Genomic DNA, 20,446 nt, shown 5'->3' on the forward strand with positions numbered 1-20,446 from the left:
AGCCTCACTTTATTTAGGCCATAGTATCATTATTATCTCAGGAAGAACCCTTAGCTTTCAGTTAAATAACTTACACCAACCCATACTGATCTTCATTGCAGTCAACTTTCTTACTACAGATTGATTGAAACATGAACATGTCATCAGCTTTTGTTGTTATACTATTCTGAATTATTACTATTTAAATATCACCAGTAATTTTTTATTTTCCTAGCAATCCAGCACTGAAAGACTTTTAGAAGAACTTCAGTTGGTCTCATAAAATATGCAGGAATAATTTTAGGCCAAAATTAAAAAAAAAAAAACAGGTGCATGAAGTTAGGCTGCAATGTGTTATTCTATAAACACTTGTGCAGATACTTAACTTTACCCATGTAAGTTGTCCCATTGATATCAATGGGACAATGTACAGGCATAAGTGAAGTGCAAGTGTAAGGCCCAAGTCTGTACTGAGCTACCTAAATAAATGGCTTGATTATCAATAGTGTTGAGCACCTACCAGCTCCTGTTGTAGCCAAGAACAATGATTTCTGCATGCTCCTCACCTGAGGCTACTTATTTAGGTGTCTAAATAGGAACAGCAGAGAATAACATGAGGTGCTCGTTTTTTTCAAATCCTGGCCACGTTCCTTTGAGGTTTGATCTTCTGAGGAACTGAGAGCCTACAAGTCCCACTGATCACTTGAAAAATGCAGTTCCTGTATTCTTCTGGGCCTCAACAGGGCTATGCATGGTGATGCAAAAGGTAAGAAGCTTCCCTTTCCATTATGTGTAGCCCACATAAAGGCTAGTGAGAACTGAAGATTCGGTAGTTTGTGAAGCACGGTTTTCTCTGCCTCACATCCCCTTGGGATGCCTGGTAGCTAGGAAGAAGGCAGGGCTATGGCTCCAACACCCCAAGTACTGCTCAGTGGAGAGAATTGCATGCCATAAAGTGGCTCCCCTAGGCGAGTGTCACTTAGCAGCTCTTATAGTAAGTCTGTTCCTAAATGTCTCAGTCTAGTCTCTTATGCCTAGATGATCATCTTAGATTAATTTGGTGTTGGATCATTAGCTCAAGATGAAATGGGATGCTGCCAGTTTTTCCTACACAAACAAGAGAAAGAGAAATATATTATACATTGATAACCAATTGCTAACATTGCAGAGTATAGTATTTGCCTACCCTCCAGGTACAACTTGAATTCTGTGCTTTTGACATCTGTCAGTGTGGGGACGAAACACATAAGTACAGTTCTCATGGTGATATCTGCAAATACTGTAAAAATCTTACCAAAATTAACTATCTTATTACTTTCCTAATATTATAGGAATCATCATATATTTTTGAATCATCATTCAGCCTGCCACAAGAATAAAAGGTACTTAGATTTATAAAAACTCCCACACATATTCTGTAATAGAAAAGCCTGAGAGAGAAACTAGGCATGTGTTAAAAATAGCACAATACAAAGGATAAATTAGGAAAGGAAAACATGGCAGCTAGGCATAGGTCAAATAAATATAACAAAAATTGAAAAAATAGTAAGGGTTAAAATAACAATAAGTTGATCCTGGGGCAGGATTAAAAACAAGAACTAGCAACAGTAAGGTCAGTTCGGTACTAGGTCAAAAGATAACAAAGTGAGAATTAGGTGTGGGGTCAAATTAAGAAATGTCTTTGTTTTTTTACATCCCTGTCTCCTTTACTTGGTGATACAATTTACTTGACCAATATAGCATCATATTTTTTAGCGGTTTTATATTGCTCTGTTCTTCCACAATGAGTGTTCTGAACCAAATGAAGAAGTTTGGTAAAATTTTCAAAAGTGCCTAAAATGGCTTAGTGAGGCCTTGTTGACACATAAAAGTTTACACACATAACTGGACTGGTGTAAGGGCTACACCCACTCAGTGTTGAAACAGTAACACTGGTATAAATGTGTTTATACCAGAATTGCTGATTTGCAAACATAAAGTGCATTTGTATCCTGCTTTGCCTGCATCCACATTATGGAAATACCAGTAAAAAAAAAATTTCACCCTAACCAATATAGTTATACCAATACAATGGCTGTGTGAAGGCCAGATTCCAGGACTAAGTCCCATTTTAAAAAATGATTTAAGCATGTGGAAGTCTGTGTCTCATTGTCCTTCAGTGAGACTTAAGCTATGGAAACATTACAAGTTAGCTGTGTAGTTCCCTCACACAGTCATACTAGCATTGTTTGTTTGAGAGCTAGTATGAATATAAACAACAGTATATATGTGGTAGCACGGGCAGCGGTAGCAAAGTACGTATGCAGGGGGTTCATACTCTGTACAGTTAAGTCAAGCCTCCACTATCACTGCCCATGCTATTGTAACTACCCTATTATTTATACTCATGCTAGTTCTCACCCACCTAGTGAGAGTATGTGCTTGAGAACCCCCATCGCCCAGCTTTTAGCATTAAGTTATACTTACATCACTTAATAAAAGTCTGACTTTTCAATAAAATGATCAAAACTTAGGATTTAACACATTATATATGTAAAAAGCAGTATAAATATTAGCCCATATTCTCACATGTGGGTCAGGGTACTATTCAAGGCACCTGAAGGCTGGGGCAGAGAGGGGGCGGAGGGAATGCAGAAGTGGCTTTTCACTATCTTTCCACCCCTCTCTCATGACTACTGAACAGCCACAAACTGACTAGCCTCCTGGTTCAACATAGAAGATTACCAGGATTGTCTTAGTTTCCTCTAACAGCATCACAGGAACTGTTACACTGGCGGTGATTGTTAGAGAGCTGTACGCTGTGGGCACACCATCTCCAGCTCCTGGTACGTCTCAACACATCCATATGTCAGGGAGCCTGGGAAGTGGTGGCATAACTCCACTGGAGATCTCCAGTTACTCACTTAGGATGGCTTCAAATTCCTTGTATGTCCCTGGACGCAAAAGGCATTTAGTTAACTGCCAGGGTCTTTGGCCCCCTTAAATCCCATACCACTACTGAGAGTTATTTAGATAAGTATTTTACTAGTTTACATATAAGGAAAGAGACAGTGAGAGGTTAAATACACAATTTTCAACAGTACCTGCCAATTTTGGGTCGCCAGTTTGAGGAATCAGATGCTGAAGCATCTAAAATCAGTGGACTCTCAAAACTGGAGGCTAGAGCAGTGGTCACCAACCAGTAGATTAGGATCTACTAGTAGATCTTTGAGCCTGTGACAGGGGATCCTAACTGGTTTGGCCAAGAGGCTATCAAGAGCCGGCACGTCAACTGCTCCTCCCCCCACTGCTGCGCATCTCCTGCCCTTTGCCTTAGAGCTGTCCCCTCAGGAACCTCCTGCTTTCTGTGCAGGGCAGGGGAGGTAGAGAAGGGGTACTCATGTCAAGTTGTCCCCTCTCCCACCCTGTATCCTATCTCCACAGAGCAGAGAGGGGATACAACAGAACTTGGGAGGGAGTTTACTAGCTGCTTTTGGGAGTTGTGCAGGGCCAGTGCAGGGGTGAGCCTGCCTCAGCTCCCCTGCACCAGCACCCAGGAGACACCTGAGGTAAGCAGTGCCCAGTTGGAGCCCACATCCCGAAACCCTTCCCCAGTCATGAACCCCCTCCTGAACCCGAGGCCCCTGCCCTAGCCCCGAGTCCCCCTGCATCCAAATGCCCTCCCAAAGCCTGTGCCTAGAACCCCCTCCTACATCCCAATGGTCTGCCCCAAGCTCAGCTCAGAGCCCCTCTCACACTCCAAATCCCTTAATCCAAGACCAGAGCCTGCACCCCAACCCACTGCCCCTGCCTGGGGAAAGTGAGGGAGGATGGAGAGGGGGGAGGGAGGGAGGAAGGGGAAAGAGGGAGAGAAGACGGAATGAGCAGAAGTGGGGCTTCGGAGAAGGGGTACAAAGAAGGCCCAGCAAGGATATTTGGGTCTGAGGTAGATCTTGGGTTGCGCTTAAGCACAAGATCACTTTTTGAATTTAAAAAGGTTGGAGACCACTGGGCTAGGGCTTGTTCAAGCTCAACTTTCAGGAATTGAGCTGGATGGTTTCTTCTTTTTCTTTTTCTTTTTCTTTTTCTTTTTCTTTTTCTTTTGGACAAGTATTTTATTTGCTGAAAAATACACTAGTCAAACTAGAACTAATTGTTTTTTGAGGAGTAACATTAGTTCGGACTAAGGGCTTTAGTCCAAACTAACGTGTCCCGGCGCGCACTTCCTGGTTCGAATCAGCTGTGATTCGAACTAGCGTGCCGGCGAGATCATGTTAATGGAGCGCGGGATATTTATATCCCCGCTTCATTAACTACTTTGGTTGTCTCCATTTGCATCCCTAGTTTGAACTAGGGATGCAGTGTAGACGTACCCAGAGAGAGAGAGAGAAAAGAAAAGAAAAATCTTCAGGGGGAAGATCAAATGAAGACCGATGGCCAGCTAATCAAACACATGCTCATTCTGAGCTGTGTTTTCTAGGAGATGTCTGTCTATCAGTTAACCTACCTAGTGATCATACTTGTGTGGCTTCCATTACCACACTGTCTGACTGCCTCACAGTATTTAAGGTATTTCTCCTAACACCACCCCTGGGAAGGAGGGAAATATTAGTATCTCTGTTTTACAGATGGGGAAATAAGGCCCAGAAGGGCTAAGTGACTTGCTTGAGGTCACATAGGAGGTCTGTTTTAGAACAGAGGGTGGAATACAGGGATCTCAAGTTTTTTACAGAGAGGAAAAACAGGGAAAAGAGAGGCACATGGAGATTAAAGTACTATTTAGGCACTCCACTCTCAGAATGAAATACTGAACAGCTGCTGCAAATAAAGACCCCAGTGCTGCAATGAGATCCATATTGATAGGCATTCACTCATAGGCAGAGCCCCATTCAAATAAATGGTGCTTGGCAAAGGTCAGCCAATGCAGTGACCACAGGACTGAGGTCTAAATGCAGGTGTAAAGTCAAGGATCAAATTTTGCTCTAGGATACAAAATGGAAGTACCAATTTCCAGTGAGACAAGGAGATTTTCACATTCATATCCAGGGGCAGAATTTGGCTGCAAGTACATGACTTAGGAGCCTAACTCCCATTGAAAGTCAACAAGAAATGCTGAGGCCTTAAATATATTGAGGCACTGAATTCCCATTGGAAATTAATGGCAGGTAAGTGCTTAAATATTTTTATAAAATCTGGTACATCATCATTTCTGTTCTTTTTTAAAATGGTACCATTCAACTTTAGTGTGAATTTAACCAGTACATAAGAACATAAGAACGGCCGTTCTGGGTCAGACCAAAGTTCCATCTAGTCCAGTATCCTGTCTGCCGACAGTGGCCAGCACCAGGTGCCCCAGAGAGGGTGGACCGAAGACAATGATCAAGCGATTTGTCTCCTGCTATCCCTCTCCAGTACTGGGGGGCTGTCAATTCACAGCTCATAGATATGTTCAACTATTGTTTCATCAGCACTGAAAGGTTTTGAGGGTACTCTGGATAGGACTTAATAAGAAAAATCCCTAATTGCCACTGTCTTGCTATATATCAAGTTATTTACATTAATTCCATCAGCATGGTGTTTGAATCTCACTGTCCAGAACATGCCATTTCAGTTTGAGTCACAAACATATCTCACCTTTCAAAACTGAGCAACTCCATGCCTCAAAGCCCCAAGGAAAAAGGTTGCCTTTTATGACTGCAGAGATATTACATAATCTCCATCAAGGCTGCTCCTTTGTTGCTGAACTTCAAGATCAAGTGTGGAAGTGAAATTGGACTGGATCTGGATTAGAAATAGGCAGCAAATAAGGGCTTTGTGCAGCAATCATCTATGATATCGAATTGATAATAAAAACTATGATCTGTCAAAAAATAGTAAGGTTACATGCTAATGTTCAGGCAAAACATTTTCTGAATATAATTTAATTTAATGTTGAGACTGGATCAGAAAATAAATACAAATAACAAATGGTCAATTGCTGGAAGTTTGTGGTTGGGGGAAATGGGAATTTGATACAGTGGCTGCTACTGCTGGAAACACTGTTTCACATAAAAAATGAAGTGACCCCAAATTAGAATTAAAACTAAACCATCACTCTTTTTAAAAAGCAACTAACTTTTTTCATATTATTTTCAGTGTCATGCCTCTCTTCACTTTCTAATTCCAACTGAGTGTAGAAATGGAAATGTTGAAATATTGCATCCTGGACATGATATATTAAAGTACAGGCTGGGCCTCCCTGGTCCGGCACCTTCAGGACCTGGACTGGTCCTGGACAAGGGAGTTTGCCAGACCAGGCGAGTTTGGGAGGGGAATGCTTGCTTCCCCTGGGCTGCTTCCCAGCCACCTGGGTGCCTCTCTCCAACCTCTTCTCCCCAGCTTCCCAGTCCTGCAAGCTACGGCAGCCCTTGTGGAACTTCTGGTTCCACTGGCCTCATGGTAACTCCTCCAGAGCTACCAGTGGCTGCCTCATGAGCTCTAACCACCTCCTCCCCGTGGATGGAGGTTCAACCTGTATATGTTTCCAAAAAATAATGGAAGAAATTCTACACTGGATTACATCTAGTGCAATACAATGGAAATCAACAGAACTGAATCTGGTGTAATTTCATGTGTGTACTTTCAAAGCTTTCATGCTCTGGCACTTGTCAAACTAAAATGCACTACCATCGAATGTATGCTAGGTTCAGATATAAGATACTGAGGATAGGTTAAACTTTCAATTCAGGGGCATTCTTTCAATATGCTGCCTGAGTTTTGATAATTTGTAGCATAGCTCTTTTGATCAAATCTATTTCTTTTAGCAATAGGAGGAGTCTTCATAGTATCTGCTTCTTATTAAGATTCTCACCCATTTCTCTGTGGGTTTTCTATAAATATCATGTGAATTACTAACTTTCGTAGCTAAGGCATTTAATCGGGGCAGACTGACCCGGCAGGATACCGGGAATTTCCCAGTGGTACGTCCTCCAAAGGGCCGCCGAAGGGCCGGCTGGCAGCTGCTGGAGGAGAAGGGGGATTGTGACGGGGCACCGCAGCCCTGCACTTTAAATTCCATGGCACTGGCCATGTATGGGGCACGGTGAGTCCGAGGGAGCGCATGCACGGCATGCTCAAACACCATGCAACAGCTGAGAGGGGAGACACCCGAGCATGGCGTGACATCATTGCCCTGGACTTTAAAACCGCCTGGCCCAAAGTTGCACCACACGACCCAGCTCCAGGCCTGGCAAGTGGTCTGGAGCCCCGGAAGCAGCTGTGGCCAGGGCTGTGGGGACTTCTGGGGCCCGATCACAGACTCCAGTGCCGCAAACTGGAAGGCAGAAAGTGGGGAAGGGGAAAAATAGGGGGACGAGGTGGGAGAGGCAGGGGCTTGTGCTGAGGGGAGGGGGCAGGTCAGGAGAAGAAAGGGGAAGGCACCAAGGGACAGGGTGGAGGAGAGACAAATGCCATGGGGCCAAGTGCAGACAATGAGGAAAAGGGTGGGAGAGGAAGTGTCAGTGGGAGCGGGGACAGAGTTATGCTGGGAGAGGAGAGGGAGGGTAAGGGCATTGGGAGCTAGAGTGGGGAGGGGGAGGTTCTGGGAGAAGGCTTGAAAGAAGGGGTGATCATGAGGAAGGCGGGGACAGAGCAAGTCATGTGTGAGGGCACAGGGGCATGAGGGGAATGGGGGCAGAGGGTGGTGAGAGGGTGGGCATCAGGGAAAAAGAGGGCAAAGGGCACAGGGGCAGTGAGGGAAGGGGGGGCACCAGGAGGGTGCAGGGCTCAGAGAAGGTGCAGGTGCCAAGGGATTCTGGGGATGAAGCAGAAGGGCAGACACCTGCAGGGGAGGGACCAGCACCAGAGGAGAGAGGCAGGGTAAGTATGTAGAGGGAGGTGTTAGGAGAGAGGATGAGGAGGGGTAGCTCACATGATCAGAGTGGGGCTACTGGAGGTGTGGGCACAGGGGGGAGAGAAGGGCTGGTGGAGGGGGTCAGGTCGCAGGAGGGCTGAGGGCAGTGAGAAGGGCAGAAGTCAGGACAGCAGAGGAGGGTGAGGGGTTGGGGAACATCAGGCACCAGGGAAGCTGATGGATTAAGGGGAGGAGACATGGCAGAAGAGGGAAAAGGTAGAGGTTTATAAGATATTTATTAATAACTTGGGTGCCACAGTGGCACATCCAAACAAGCCACATAAAATCAGTACTGCTGCACAACACAAAATTCATTCTGCTCATGGGAGGAAACTCTTAGAGGGAACACTTCCTCCAGCCTCTCCACCCTCTCCACTCCCAAGTTAATGTCACACACATTGGGTTAATGCAATTGCAGGATAGTTGCATGAAGGGGATTTGGTGGGGGCCACACTAATCCCTATTGGTAGGAGGGTGGTGGGAAAAGTCCTTAGAGAGGGGGTCACATGACACCTTTTACTTCTGGTCATGTGTCCATCTTGGCCTGAGAGTGTTACCTGCAGGCTAATGGGGGTCAGGGGAGTGGTTAACAGGGGTCAGAAGGTGTGACTAATAGGAGTCAAAGAGTAAATTTGAAAAAAATTATTTCATGTGAAAAAGTGGGCCATTCTTAACCCATTTCCTGGACCTATTTTGAGTGCCAGTCCACCCCTGTGTTCAATATACATGTTTCCCAGCCATTTACATATGTGGGATTATTTGACAATATTTTTGAATGAACTCAAACAACATCAGTAAGGATTTTCTCATGTATTCCACCAACAGTGTTTCCCTAGGAGAACCAACAGGTCTTACATTGGCGTGCTTTGGCACAGAGTCATCTGTTGCCTTCAGAAAACCAAATTATGAATAGACGCATACTGAGCTGTCTTTCTTCCTAAATAGTGCAAATGCAGTTATTCTTCCAAGAAATGAATAAGGAAAAACTGAATACTGTGAGTACAGTGCAGCATTTTTCAAGCACTCCAGAAAGAATGGAGTGAAACACTCTATTTATGCTCATGAATAATCGTCTGGCCAATGTTCTGTCAAAATTGACAACTCATGTTTATGTTGGGAACGTTGAATAAAATGAGACAAAGAAATATGGTTTACTTATTATCTAAAGTTTCAGTCTAAGATAAAGAAAATGAATGAAAGATGGAGGAGGTATTTGATATTTCCTAAAACATTAAAAATGGGAAAATTGTACTGATAGTCTTGCAAAATATATATTTTTAGATATGACCTATCCTACAGGTACTATTTTTATGGCCTTTAATTGTCGATTTTATTTTTTTTACATCTTTTTGGATGAAATCTCATAGGGTATGTCTACACTACCCCCCTAGTTCAAACTAGAGAGGCTAATGTAGGCATTCAAAGTTGCAAATGAAGCCCGGGATTTAAATATCCTGGGCTTTATTTGAATCTTCCCATCCGGGCGCCATTTTTCAATCCCCCTAGTCCGAACTAGCTGCCCACGGCTACACGTGGCAGTCAAACGTTAACTCGAACTAAGTCCTTAATTTGAGTTAACTGTTACACCTCATTTCACGACCTATCCTACAGGTACTATTTTTATGGCCTTTAATTGTCGATTTTATTTTTTTTACATCTTTTTGGATGAACTCTCATAGGGTATGTCTACACTAGCCCCCTCACTCGTGAAATGAGGTGTAACAGTTAACTCGAACTAAGGACTTAGTTCGAGTTAACGTTTGACTGCCGCGTGTAGCCGTGGGCAGTTAGTTCGGACTAGGGGGATTTAAAAATAGCACCCGGACGGGAAGATGCAAATAAAGCCCGGGATATTTAAATCCCGGGCTTCATTTGCAACTTTGAATGCCTACATTAGCCTCCCTAGTTCGAACTAGGGGGCTAGTGGAGACATACCCATGCTTAAGAGTCATTAGACTTAGAAATTCTGTGTAGGACATATCCTTGTCTGGTATATTCTCGTATAAATTAAGAACAACATAATGGATTGCAGCAAAAGTAATTCCAGATTTAAAAAAAATGTAACTTCAATAAGAATTTGATCATGCCAAATTCAGTGAAGACCTAAGTAATTTTGTAAATTACAGCGTATGTATAATTGACAAAGTAATACCATTTATACAGGGTTAGGAATTTTACAGGTCTGCAAAATAATTTTAATTTCCATTATGACCAATTTTGTCGCTGGTATAAGTGGGAGAAACTTCAGTGGGCCTGAGTCTTCATTGTGTATGCCTGAATTGCTCTGACACTTTTTTCTTTTATGCCTTTCCCCTGAAAAATGGAAGATCCACAAAGGGAATGTAGGTTCAGCATTGCAATGTCCAATTTTAGCTGTGCAGATTCAATATTCTCACCAATATGTTGAGGCTTATGAACATTTTGGATCATGTAGCTAGATAATGCGACTAATTCTAGCTGAGCTACTCCAGTTCATACCAGCTGAGGATCTGGTTTATTAAATGAGCCATCATCCACTTTCATGTAAACCTACGACAATTCCTGATTCTGTTTTTATGATCCTAAATCATGAGTCATATATACTTCTTCATGTTTGTATCAGGAAGCAAGGCAAAAATCCTATAGACCGAGTTTCAAGTTTGATCAAATCCAAAAATCTAAGAAAAACTCAGCAGTTGTAGAATCGCCTAGCTCTACACTAAAGACATCTTTTTGCAACAGTTGAAACCATCAAGTGTTGCACTTCTGTTTAAAATACTTGCAAGCACTCTTACCATTTTCTTTACTCTGTTTAGATTCTGAAGCTGCATGCAATGTGACTTCCTCATGGGACCTGTTAATTTACATGTTACCTACTTGTATTTACATGTATTTCCAAAGCCAGGGTGGAATGATTGCTAATCCATTCGTGAATTCATGTTGTTAGCAAAATATCTTTGGCCATAAGTTAATATTGCCTAAAATTGATCATATAGTATTTTTAAAAGTAAAAATAAATAGGCCCCACTTATAATGTCACTGGACCAGATTCAACTAATTATCCTCCAGCAGAAGAAAGTTCTCTGAAATGAGTAAGCAACAGTTAAAACTGCTCTGAAGCTCTTCGGGGCCTGGCTGGCCTAGCCCACAAGGCACATAGAGATGGACCAAGTAACTTGAATTTGTAGTGATTTTATACATCGTCAGACAACCTCTTTTCGGAGGCTCCAGTGGAATCTAAGCAGAGTTAAGAGCTGGATGCTCTGCTGAACTGCCAGTGGGAAAGCTGTGGTGACAATGCCACTTTTTGTTCTCTGAGGCAGCTGTCTCTTAGGCTGAAGAGTGTGTAAATTGCTCCTAAGAAGGGTAAATCAAGCCTAAAGTTTTGGACAGCTATATGACTTCTGTATCCTAATGAAGTTAGAAAATATACCATACATTTCTAAACTTCAGAGCTTTTATCCAGGGTAAGAGTCTCTAGGTCCAGTTGTCAGATGATACCAATGCATAATGGTTTTGTCTCCTTCCATGGAGTTCTTCACAGATGTGATGCTGATTTCTGAGAATATACAAAGGTGAGCTGTTCAGAGAGAGTAAGAAAACATCAAGGCTACATCTATATTGCACCCTTCTTCCGCAAAAGCTTATGCAAATGAAGAGCAGAGTGGAATATCACTGCGCTTCATTTGCATAATTAATTTGGTGCCGTTTTTGCACAAGAGGCTTTTGCGCAAAAAGGAGCCATCTATATAGCTCCTTTTTGTGCAAAAGCCTCATGCACAAAAATGCCCTCTAATTAATTATGCAAATAAAGTGTGGCGATATTCTACTCTGAGCTTCATTTGCATAAGCTTTTGTGGAAGATGAGTGCAGTATTGACGTAGCCTAACTATGAAACAAGTGCAGTACTTATTCCTCCCCAAAAGTCTGTAATCAGTCACTGGGGTAAGGATCGAATCCACCCTTTGGTGAGCAAAATGATTTATGCCATTTCTCAAAGAGGATTTTACAATAAGGATAGAAAGAACAGTTGGGAGAAAGAACACCACAAATTTCTGATACTGCGTTCACAAAATGGTAAGAATGTCTTTGTAAACCCAGATCATGTAGTCATTTACAGATCTCCAAAAATCTAGACCCACGAGCCTACTATACTGCATGTAGTCTACATACAATCATGTGCAGATGGCCAGTAAAAGGCCTATACGCTAACCAAGTACCGCTTTGTAATGATTGCAACATATACTTTCCAGTAGTTTACATTTATAGCTATGAAGCAATTGAATAAAGAGATGCATCATCATTTCCTTTTTTTAAACACACAGGAGAATTATTTTACCAACATATGAAAGAGTGTTTCTATAGCATCACAGTGCTTTGTGCTAGAGGAAAACAATTACAGTGAATAAGGTAGAATAGCTCTGTTATTGCAGTACATAAGACTTTGATTACATACTGCCAAGATTCATACCAGCCTAGTAGTTGTTGACAGATAAAGTAACAAAAATGAAACTCATTTATTTTTTCTTTATTGAGACCTCAAGGTAAAGCAAATTTTCAGTTCTTGTACTTACTACATTGAAAGAACAGAGACTGACAGTCAAAATGTGCCAGTCCAGAAATATAAATTAAACCTAGTTTCATATCAGAGTTTCATTTAGTCTCGGAAAAAGTGCTGCTACTTGGATTATTTTTGATCCTAAAATAAATATACTGTAGACTACTATAGTGAGCCTAAGATGCATTAACCCTTTCCTGTGTTTGATTCAACTGTTTACCCTCTTATATGTTTATTTGCAAGAATATAGAGGCAAACTCTAAAGAATAGAAGCAAACTGCCTCATTCTATAATCCTGAAGAAATCTGGGGGCTAGATTCTGCCATATTTTCTCGTGCTGAGTAGCATTTTATTTTATGTACGTAGTGCCATTGATTTCAATGACACTACTTGCAGAGTAAGGCACTTTTACCATATGAAGAATATTTTTTGAAGAAGTATAACTCATCCTTGCTCAGTGAGAAATCTTCTAGCTGATGGTGTAGGAAATGTTGCCAGCTGGTGGCAATGATACACTGTATAATTTTTTGATATGGTGAATGTGTGTCTTTTTCTTTTATAAAGCTGATTAGTTCCTAAAATACAGATAAAAACAGCTATTGAGCTAGAAAGTGCTAAAAGAGTGTTTTTATCCCATCAGATCTTTGTTTTGCTACCCAGCCCAACTTAATACATTTGCTGAACAGATTAATGAGGCAGCATTCCAGTATCTCCTCTGTAATTAAACACTTCCCTGGTTGACTACTGCATTAAAGATGCACCAGACGTTGAAACCTCAATGGTGAAATTTAAAACTGTTGAAATTGGAGAGGTCAGCTGCGAAGCCCAAGTTCCATTACAGCCTTGGTAACTTTCACTTGTAATGTGTGTCTCAAGAATAATTTGGCTTAGGGTCTTTTTTATCATTATATGATCTAAATTTGAAAATTTTCTCATTACTTTCTGAGCAAAAGTAACATGAAGTGCACTTGTTTCCAAAATTACCTTTCCTGACCTTTCACAAGATAATTGCAGTTCTTGTAGGCTTAGAAGACTTGTTTAAAAAATTAAGCTTATAAAGTAGCAAATATTCCCCTTTGCATGCTGGTGTCGATTTCAAAATTAACATTTTGGTTCATGTGCTTCTAATAATCACTGACCCTTACTTCATGTGCTTTCCACAGGAAATGAATACAGCAGAAATTACTTTGACCCAGTGATGGATGAGGAAATAAACCTAAGGCAGAGCAGGATGGAGGTCAGTGGAGAAGGTGAGGCAGAATTAAGAATGTAATTTTGATGTCAAAATATTCTTTTCCATTCATGAAAATGAGGTGACAAGATCACATATGCAGTTATATTTAAATATTGATGCTTACTATTAAATTTTATGTTTTCACTATCATGAACATGGTGGGCAGTATAGGTAGTCTTTGATCAAGGACAGTGCATTAGCAGACGGGTAAGAGCAAGGGCTGTGTGTTTTGCTCTGTATTTTATTGTAGCTATAGAATATATACTTAGACACAGAAGCATCTTCCAAGAAAACTGTGGGCCTAAAAGTTCTGTCTAATTAAAGTAGCCAGTACAGAACAGAACACCATATAGTAGTTTTTTTTTCTAGACCTGATCCTGAAGTCCTCATCCAAGTGCAAATGTCATCGATTGTGTTGCTTCTCAGAATGCAGCAAACCCAGTTTCTGGGTAACCAGAAAATAAAATATTTTCCCAACACGTTGAGTATTTTTCTCTTCTGCTTATTAAGGATGTGAAACAATAAGAAGGAATATTTGCTTTGTGGAGTGTGCACTTGTCCATTTCATCTTGGATTGTGCAAGTTCTTTTGTACAGCAAGGACTGGAGGGTTGTTTTACTCCAGCATCCTATCTCGGATACCCAAATTAATGCTTGCATAGCTTTTCTCCCATTTTCCATATGGCATGCAATTGCCTGAGCCTTTTTTCCTTGGTATTTTCTAACCTGGCCAGCTTTGCCACCTCCCTTACTCTCATATTTGTTATTTTCTCTTCCCATTAAATGTTGAATGTCTTCCACCCCCTCCAATCTCTTTTTGTTAGCCATTGTCATTGGCCAAGTCTCTATCTGTACAGTAGTATTCTCAGTACAATGCCCTTGGTTTAATCTAACTTTAAGTTAGGTGGAGATCTTTATTTGACCAGATATTCATTCTTCCAAAACTGGTGTTTTCCTTTTCCTAATTTAATATTGATATTTTTATCATGGACCACCTTCAGATGACATCAAACACTCCACATGCAAGACCTCTTCCACTTGTTCAATTTCTTTTCCATCCTTGTACACCTTTTCATAATCTGTGTTTCCTATTTTCATAATCTGTGTTTTCTCTGCATTTACTTTTAGTCCAATTTTTGCTGCTTCCTTTTCTACCTCAGTTTTAAGGCCAGTCTTCCTCTTCTACAACCTACTTAATAAAACAATTTGGATGGCAACATCAAGGTTGTGTAACATGTCTCTGCTAACCCATTTTACACTGTCCATGATGTCTTTTATTGCTCTCTTCATTGCCCAGACTATTGCTAATGCAAGGAGAATTGGTGCTAAATATGCCCTTGTCTAACTCCAGCAATAATATTGAACCACTCATCCTGGCATGGAGCTGATACTTCTATGATCATATAATCTCCTGGTGCTGTTAGTTCCAGGCAAAGTTATGCTGAATAGAAAGATGAAGACAGTGGATAGAATATTACAGGAAGAACATGCTGAATTCTTTCCAAGTAGATCATGTTGTGAACAGATATTTACTCTTTGACAGATCATTAAAAAAGCTAGTTAATAAACCTTATCCACTTTAAGAAAGCCATTAATTGTGTCCACAGATAAACCCTGTGGAATACTGCTTGATGCTATGGGATGCCAGACAAGGTGATCAATATAGTAAAGAGTTAATATGATGGAAGTAGCACTGTCAGGAGCTCAGGACAAAAACATCTGGAATGTGGGTGGAAAACAGACATATCTAAGAATGCACGGGCTTAAATATGATCACTGTGGTATTATGGAGGTACTTTGCTGCTCACTACTCTCTTTGTCCCTACTTCTGCTATTGGGCAACAACAATGTGGTGATATGCAAGACTGAGTTGTTCCCGTATGTTCCCTATCCAGCTCTTTACTTTTGAGCCTTGTGATTGAATGGGACATAGCCTTCCTGTGGATACAGGACCCTAGTCAAATATTTAGAGACTATGAGTTGTAGAGACTCAAAAATCTGTGGCCCCATAAAACATAGAGGATCTTAAAATAGACCACCACAAAAGCGGCGAGGAGTCCTGTGGCACCTTATAGACTAACCAAAGTGTTGGAGCATAAGCTTTCATGGGCAAAGACCACTTCATCAGATGCATGACGAAGTGGGTCTTTGCCCATGAAAGCTTATGCTCCAATACTTTGGTTAGTCTATAAGGTGCCACAGGACTCCTCGCCGCTTTTGCAGATTCAGACTAACATGGCTACCTTTCTGAAAATAGACCACTGTTGAAGTTAATGAGAGAAACTTACTTTTGCATGGAAAGTATGAAGAGTTGAGTCTTGAAGGCAGAGGATTTTGATGGGTATGCAACTTAGAGAAATCATTAGCACTGCCATGAATTGGATTCATTGGGGGTTCTTATTTGATTTTTTATGAATCAGGGAGAAGGTAAGATGATTTTCACCAAATCTTTTACCATCAGGTTTATTAAGGACATTGCATCTAACCAAACACCCAGGGTATGTCTACACTACCCTCCTAGTTCGAACTAGGAGGGTAATGTATGCATACCGCACTTGCTAATGAAGCCCGGGATTTGAATTTCCCGGGCTTCATTAGCATAAGCGGGGAGCCGCCATTTTTAAATCCCCGCTGCTTCGAACCCCGTGTAGCGCGGCTACACGGGGCTCGAACTAGGTAGTTCGGACTAGGGTGCCTATTCCGAACTACCGGTACACCTCGTTTCACGAGGAGTAACGGTAGTTCAGACTAGGACCCTAGTCCGAACTACCTAGTTCGAGCCCCGTGTAGCCGCGCTACACGGGGTTCGAAGCAGCGGGGATTTAAAAATGGCGGCTCCCCGCTTATGCTAATGAAGCCCGGGAAATTCAAATCCCGGGCTTCATTAGCAAGTGCGGTATGCATACATTACCCCGCTAGTTCGAACTAGCGGGGTAGTGTAGACATACCCCCATAGTGTCATGGGATATCAAAGAGAGCCTTAGGAAGAAAACCTGCATTATTTGTGTAAGATGAAGTTTCTTACAAGGAAGGATTTATTCTTGGTGACAGTGGCTCTGACTTATTTAATAAATGAGCTTCAAAACCATGATCTGCTTTATATTCAGAGAGAGGGAGAGAGAGGAAAGCAGATATTATGTATTTAAGTATGTGTGTGTATCTATAGATCGATTCAAAAATCACAAAGATTTTCAAAAGATCGTTTAAAAGTTCTACCTTAATCAAATTATTGTCAGGGCTATATATGTCCTGTCGTCATGCCCATGTTAGGGAGGACAAGCTATATAAGTTGAGTCCTAAATGTTTCCTTGGGTGTTTGTCAGGAGCAGATGAAAGCCCTTAGAAAATCCATTCAATTTTTTTTATTTCTGTTGACATTAACATATTAGGTCAGTCTGTAGCTAAGAGAACATGTCTAAATGTCTGTCCTTTTGAATTTCTCTTTGTTTTCCCCTGGCAGGACTGTCACTCAAAGGCCATGTGAAAGCCCAATTTATTAGAGGCATGCTAGCAACAGTAGCCAGCTTCAGATTGGTTCTACTGAGATTTAAAGAACAGTTACAATGCTATGTGGAGTTTACTTTATTCTTTTACCTAACATCATTGCCTAGGGCAAAGCTAGGGCACAGAATGGATGAGGGCATTTCTTTGAGGTAAATTATTCATAATCATATGTATGTTGTGGTTGTACATCACAGAACTAAGTCAGTCTGTGGCTCTCCTTTCCTTTATCAGCAATCTACTATTGCTTGACCGGTTCACTCCTTGTCCCTTGGCATCTCTTTTGTTGCTCTAATCATCCTCTGAAGAAAAGGACCTTTGCTCTCCCCACTCACTTATGTGCACTTTGAATGTTTCTGAGACCAAATATGTCATAGAATCTTTTTTGTTGCCTACCGCCACATCTCTGAAGCAAAACCTGGCAATTATAGCAGAAGTTTGTTTGATTTCCCTTGTATAGAAGTACTATAGAATTTTATAGGGAGAAAATTATTATGGTTCTGTAGAAATATGATAGGGCTCTATAGAAATGTCTCTGAGTCCTTAATGTTCAATAGATGAATATATTTTCCATGGGTTTTTTAGTCTTCTATAGAATTCTGTAGCTGGGATACAATTCTCTTCTGAATTTGACAGTCTCTTGAGAATCAGTAACTCAGAAGAAAACTAAGAGGGTGCAGAACAATATGCTTACACTATTATATATGTGGACTCCATCTCTGAACCCTCAATACTGTTCTGAGATCCACAATAGTTTAGCTTGGTATTGTGCATTTCTGAACTGGTTGTCACCTGTGGTACCAAAGAGACTCTGGGCCTGATTTTGTTCTCACTTGCACAGGTGTAAAGAGTAATTTCACTGCAGTCAATGGAGTTACATCTAAGCATAGCAGACAAAGTGAGAGGAGAATTTCAGCTAGGCTGTGTCTAGACTGGCAAGTTTTTCCGGAAATGCTTTTAATGGAAAAGTTTTCCGTTAAAAGCATTTTCGGAACAGAGCGTCTAGATTGGCATGGACGCTTTTCCGCAAAAGCACTTTTTGCGGAAAAGCATCCGTGCCAATCTAGACGCGCTTTTCCACAAAAAAGCTCTGATCGCCATTTTCACGATCGGGGCTTTTTTGTGGAAAACAAATCTGAGCTGTCTACACTGGGCCTTTTGCGCAAAAGCTTTGCGCAAAAGGAACTTTTGCCTGAATGGGAGCAGAATAGTATTTCCGCAAGAAGCACTGATTTCTTACAGTAGGAAGTCAGTGCTTTTGCGGAAATTCAAGTGGCCAGTGTAGACAACTGGCAAGTTTTTCCGGAAAAGCGGCTAATTTTCTGGAGAAACTTGCCAGTCTAGATACAGCCCTAAAGTGTGGAGTTTTCAATTTGGAGTGGTTATATATTGACAGAGGAAAACTTATCTACTCAGTGACCATCTTCATTCAGTGATTGGTCATTATGGAGAGATAAAGGCATGTATCTGGTTGTATCTGGTTCAAAAGAACACTCATTCTATGACTCAGACAGTCTTATACTGAGAGTTATCAGCAGATCATATGTGATTCTTCTGTCACTAGCAATATTATTCAAAGTTAAATGTAAGTTTCAGGTAGCTATAGCATAATATTTGTAAATGTATTCTCCTGAAAATCTATTGACAAATACCTTTTGCTGTGTGATAAACTAAGTTTGTTCTTGAGATTTATTAGAGTTGATTTTTTCCTCAAAACCAAACAAAAATGAAGGGTGAATATTTTGAGGAAAAAGGCTTTTAGGACCAATTTTCTACTTATATGATAGTCTGGTTATAGAACCCAGGTTCATGGGAAGCTGTAAATACTCAGAATATTTTCATATTAATGCTACCCCTACAGAGTGTTATTAAAATGTAAAGTGTGTTAAAATTCCTGTTAAATATTCAAGAACAAAAAAAAAAAAAGATTTTTTTTGTTGGTTATTTGTACTTTTATTAGGAAGGAAAAAAGAATTCAGCTAATATTTGAATATTCAAATATGTGAAATATTACAAATAGATTGTTACCTCAAGAGAAAAACTCTGGGTGCATGTGTGACAGAGAGAGAGAGAATGAAGGTGACTTATATAAATTAACATATAAAATAAGCATCGTCTTTAAAAATTGTTCCATAATTTAGTTTTGGGAAAGCACTATTTTATAACTTTGTACCAAGTTGTGATAAATGTCACAGCAATCAATTATCTACAATTAATTTTAGAAGGTCAGAAAGGCTTGTTTAAATTCCTTATGTCTCACTACAAAAACAACTGATGGAAAATCTGATTTGCACGTTTTCTTTTTAAGTGTCTATGAATTCAGATGAGAAAATTCTCTATGGTGAACTGTTGAAACTTCTAGATGAAGAAAATAAAATGGCAGAGTCTCAAGGTAAATAACTAAATGTTTCCATTCAGATACCTGAGCTGTGCATATATATGTCATAAGTGTTATCCCACTATAATATTTAAATGTAGCTGATCTCTGCATGCATTGAAGTAGAAGGTAAATTTCCCATTGAACATAATGGAAGCAGGTAAGAGATCTCACCCAAAATAGTTTGTCATTCATGATTATATGTATTTAAATAGAACTTGAATGGTGCATATTCTTTAGACTGCTGCTCTACACGGAGTGAAGGATAGAAAATATTCTAACTTGGATGTCCAAAGTTAATGATTTAAACCTTTATTTAGACATATAAATATGTAACCTGATTGTCAGAAGCACTGAACATCCAATGCATGTATATGTGAAAAAGGGATTTTGGTGTCTACACCAGAGATGTAGTTTTGTAATGCTAGTACCTGAGTTGGAAAAAGCTGGCCTTACTTTTATTACAAATAGCAAACTCAGGAAATGCATCCAAAATATAGGATGTTACCTCATCTCCGATAAAAACAACAGAGAAACGGAGAGGAAGATCCTTGACTCCGCCAAACTCTCAGGCTTACTCTTGCTTTACTTGGTTTGACAATATTTATTTAATATCCAATGAATGCACTGAACCATTACCTTTACAACCTTTACATGCTGTGCATACCCGCTGCTTTTTTTTTCTATTTCATTTAAGGTAGGTGAAATATAAGTGACCCACAAGTTCATGGCTTGCCTTGTCATTTTTCTCTTCCTATGAAGCATGTGTGTGTGTTTCTGTTCTTACTGTCTTTTTACAGGATTTTTGTGTTCTTGTGTGGTTACATCCATGGTCTGGTCTATAGGGGAGGCAGACCAGGCAGTTGCCTAGGGCAGCCAAGCTTTAGGAGCAGCAATGTGTTTTATGACTATTAAGATTTTGAGTAACTTTGTTCTAGAAGAGGCAGAC

General features: G+C 40.6%; 1 protein-coding gene across 1 annotated transcript in view; it reads left to right on the top strand.

The window, feature by feature from the left end:
* Nucleotides 1–20,446, top strand: part of LOC102458814 (uncharacterized) — a 492,720-nt gene that overhangs the window by 267,043 nt on the left and 205,231 nt on the right. Inside the window, exons 8-9 of the mRNA XM_075919824.1 lie at nucleotides 13,550–13,636; nucleotides 19,429–19,512. Coding sequence (XP_075775939.1) covers nucleotides 13,550–13,636; nucleotides 19,429–19,512 — 171 coding nt within the window. The remainder of the gene's footprint in view (nucleotides 1–13,549; nucleotides 13,637–19,428; nucleotides 19,513–20,446) is intronic.

Source organism: Pelodiscus sinensis, chromosome 2 (genome assembly GCF_049634645.1).
Source record: "Pelodiscus sinensis isolate JC-2024 chromosome 2, ASM4963464v1, whole genome shotgun sequence".
In the NCBI taxonomy this organism is placed as follows: Eukaryota; Metazoa; Chordata; order Testudines; family Trionychidae; genus Pelodiscus; species Pelodiscus sinensis.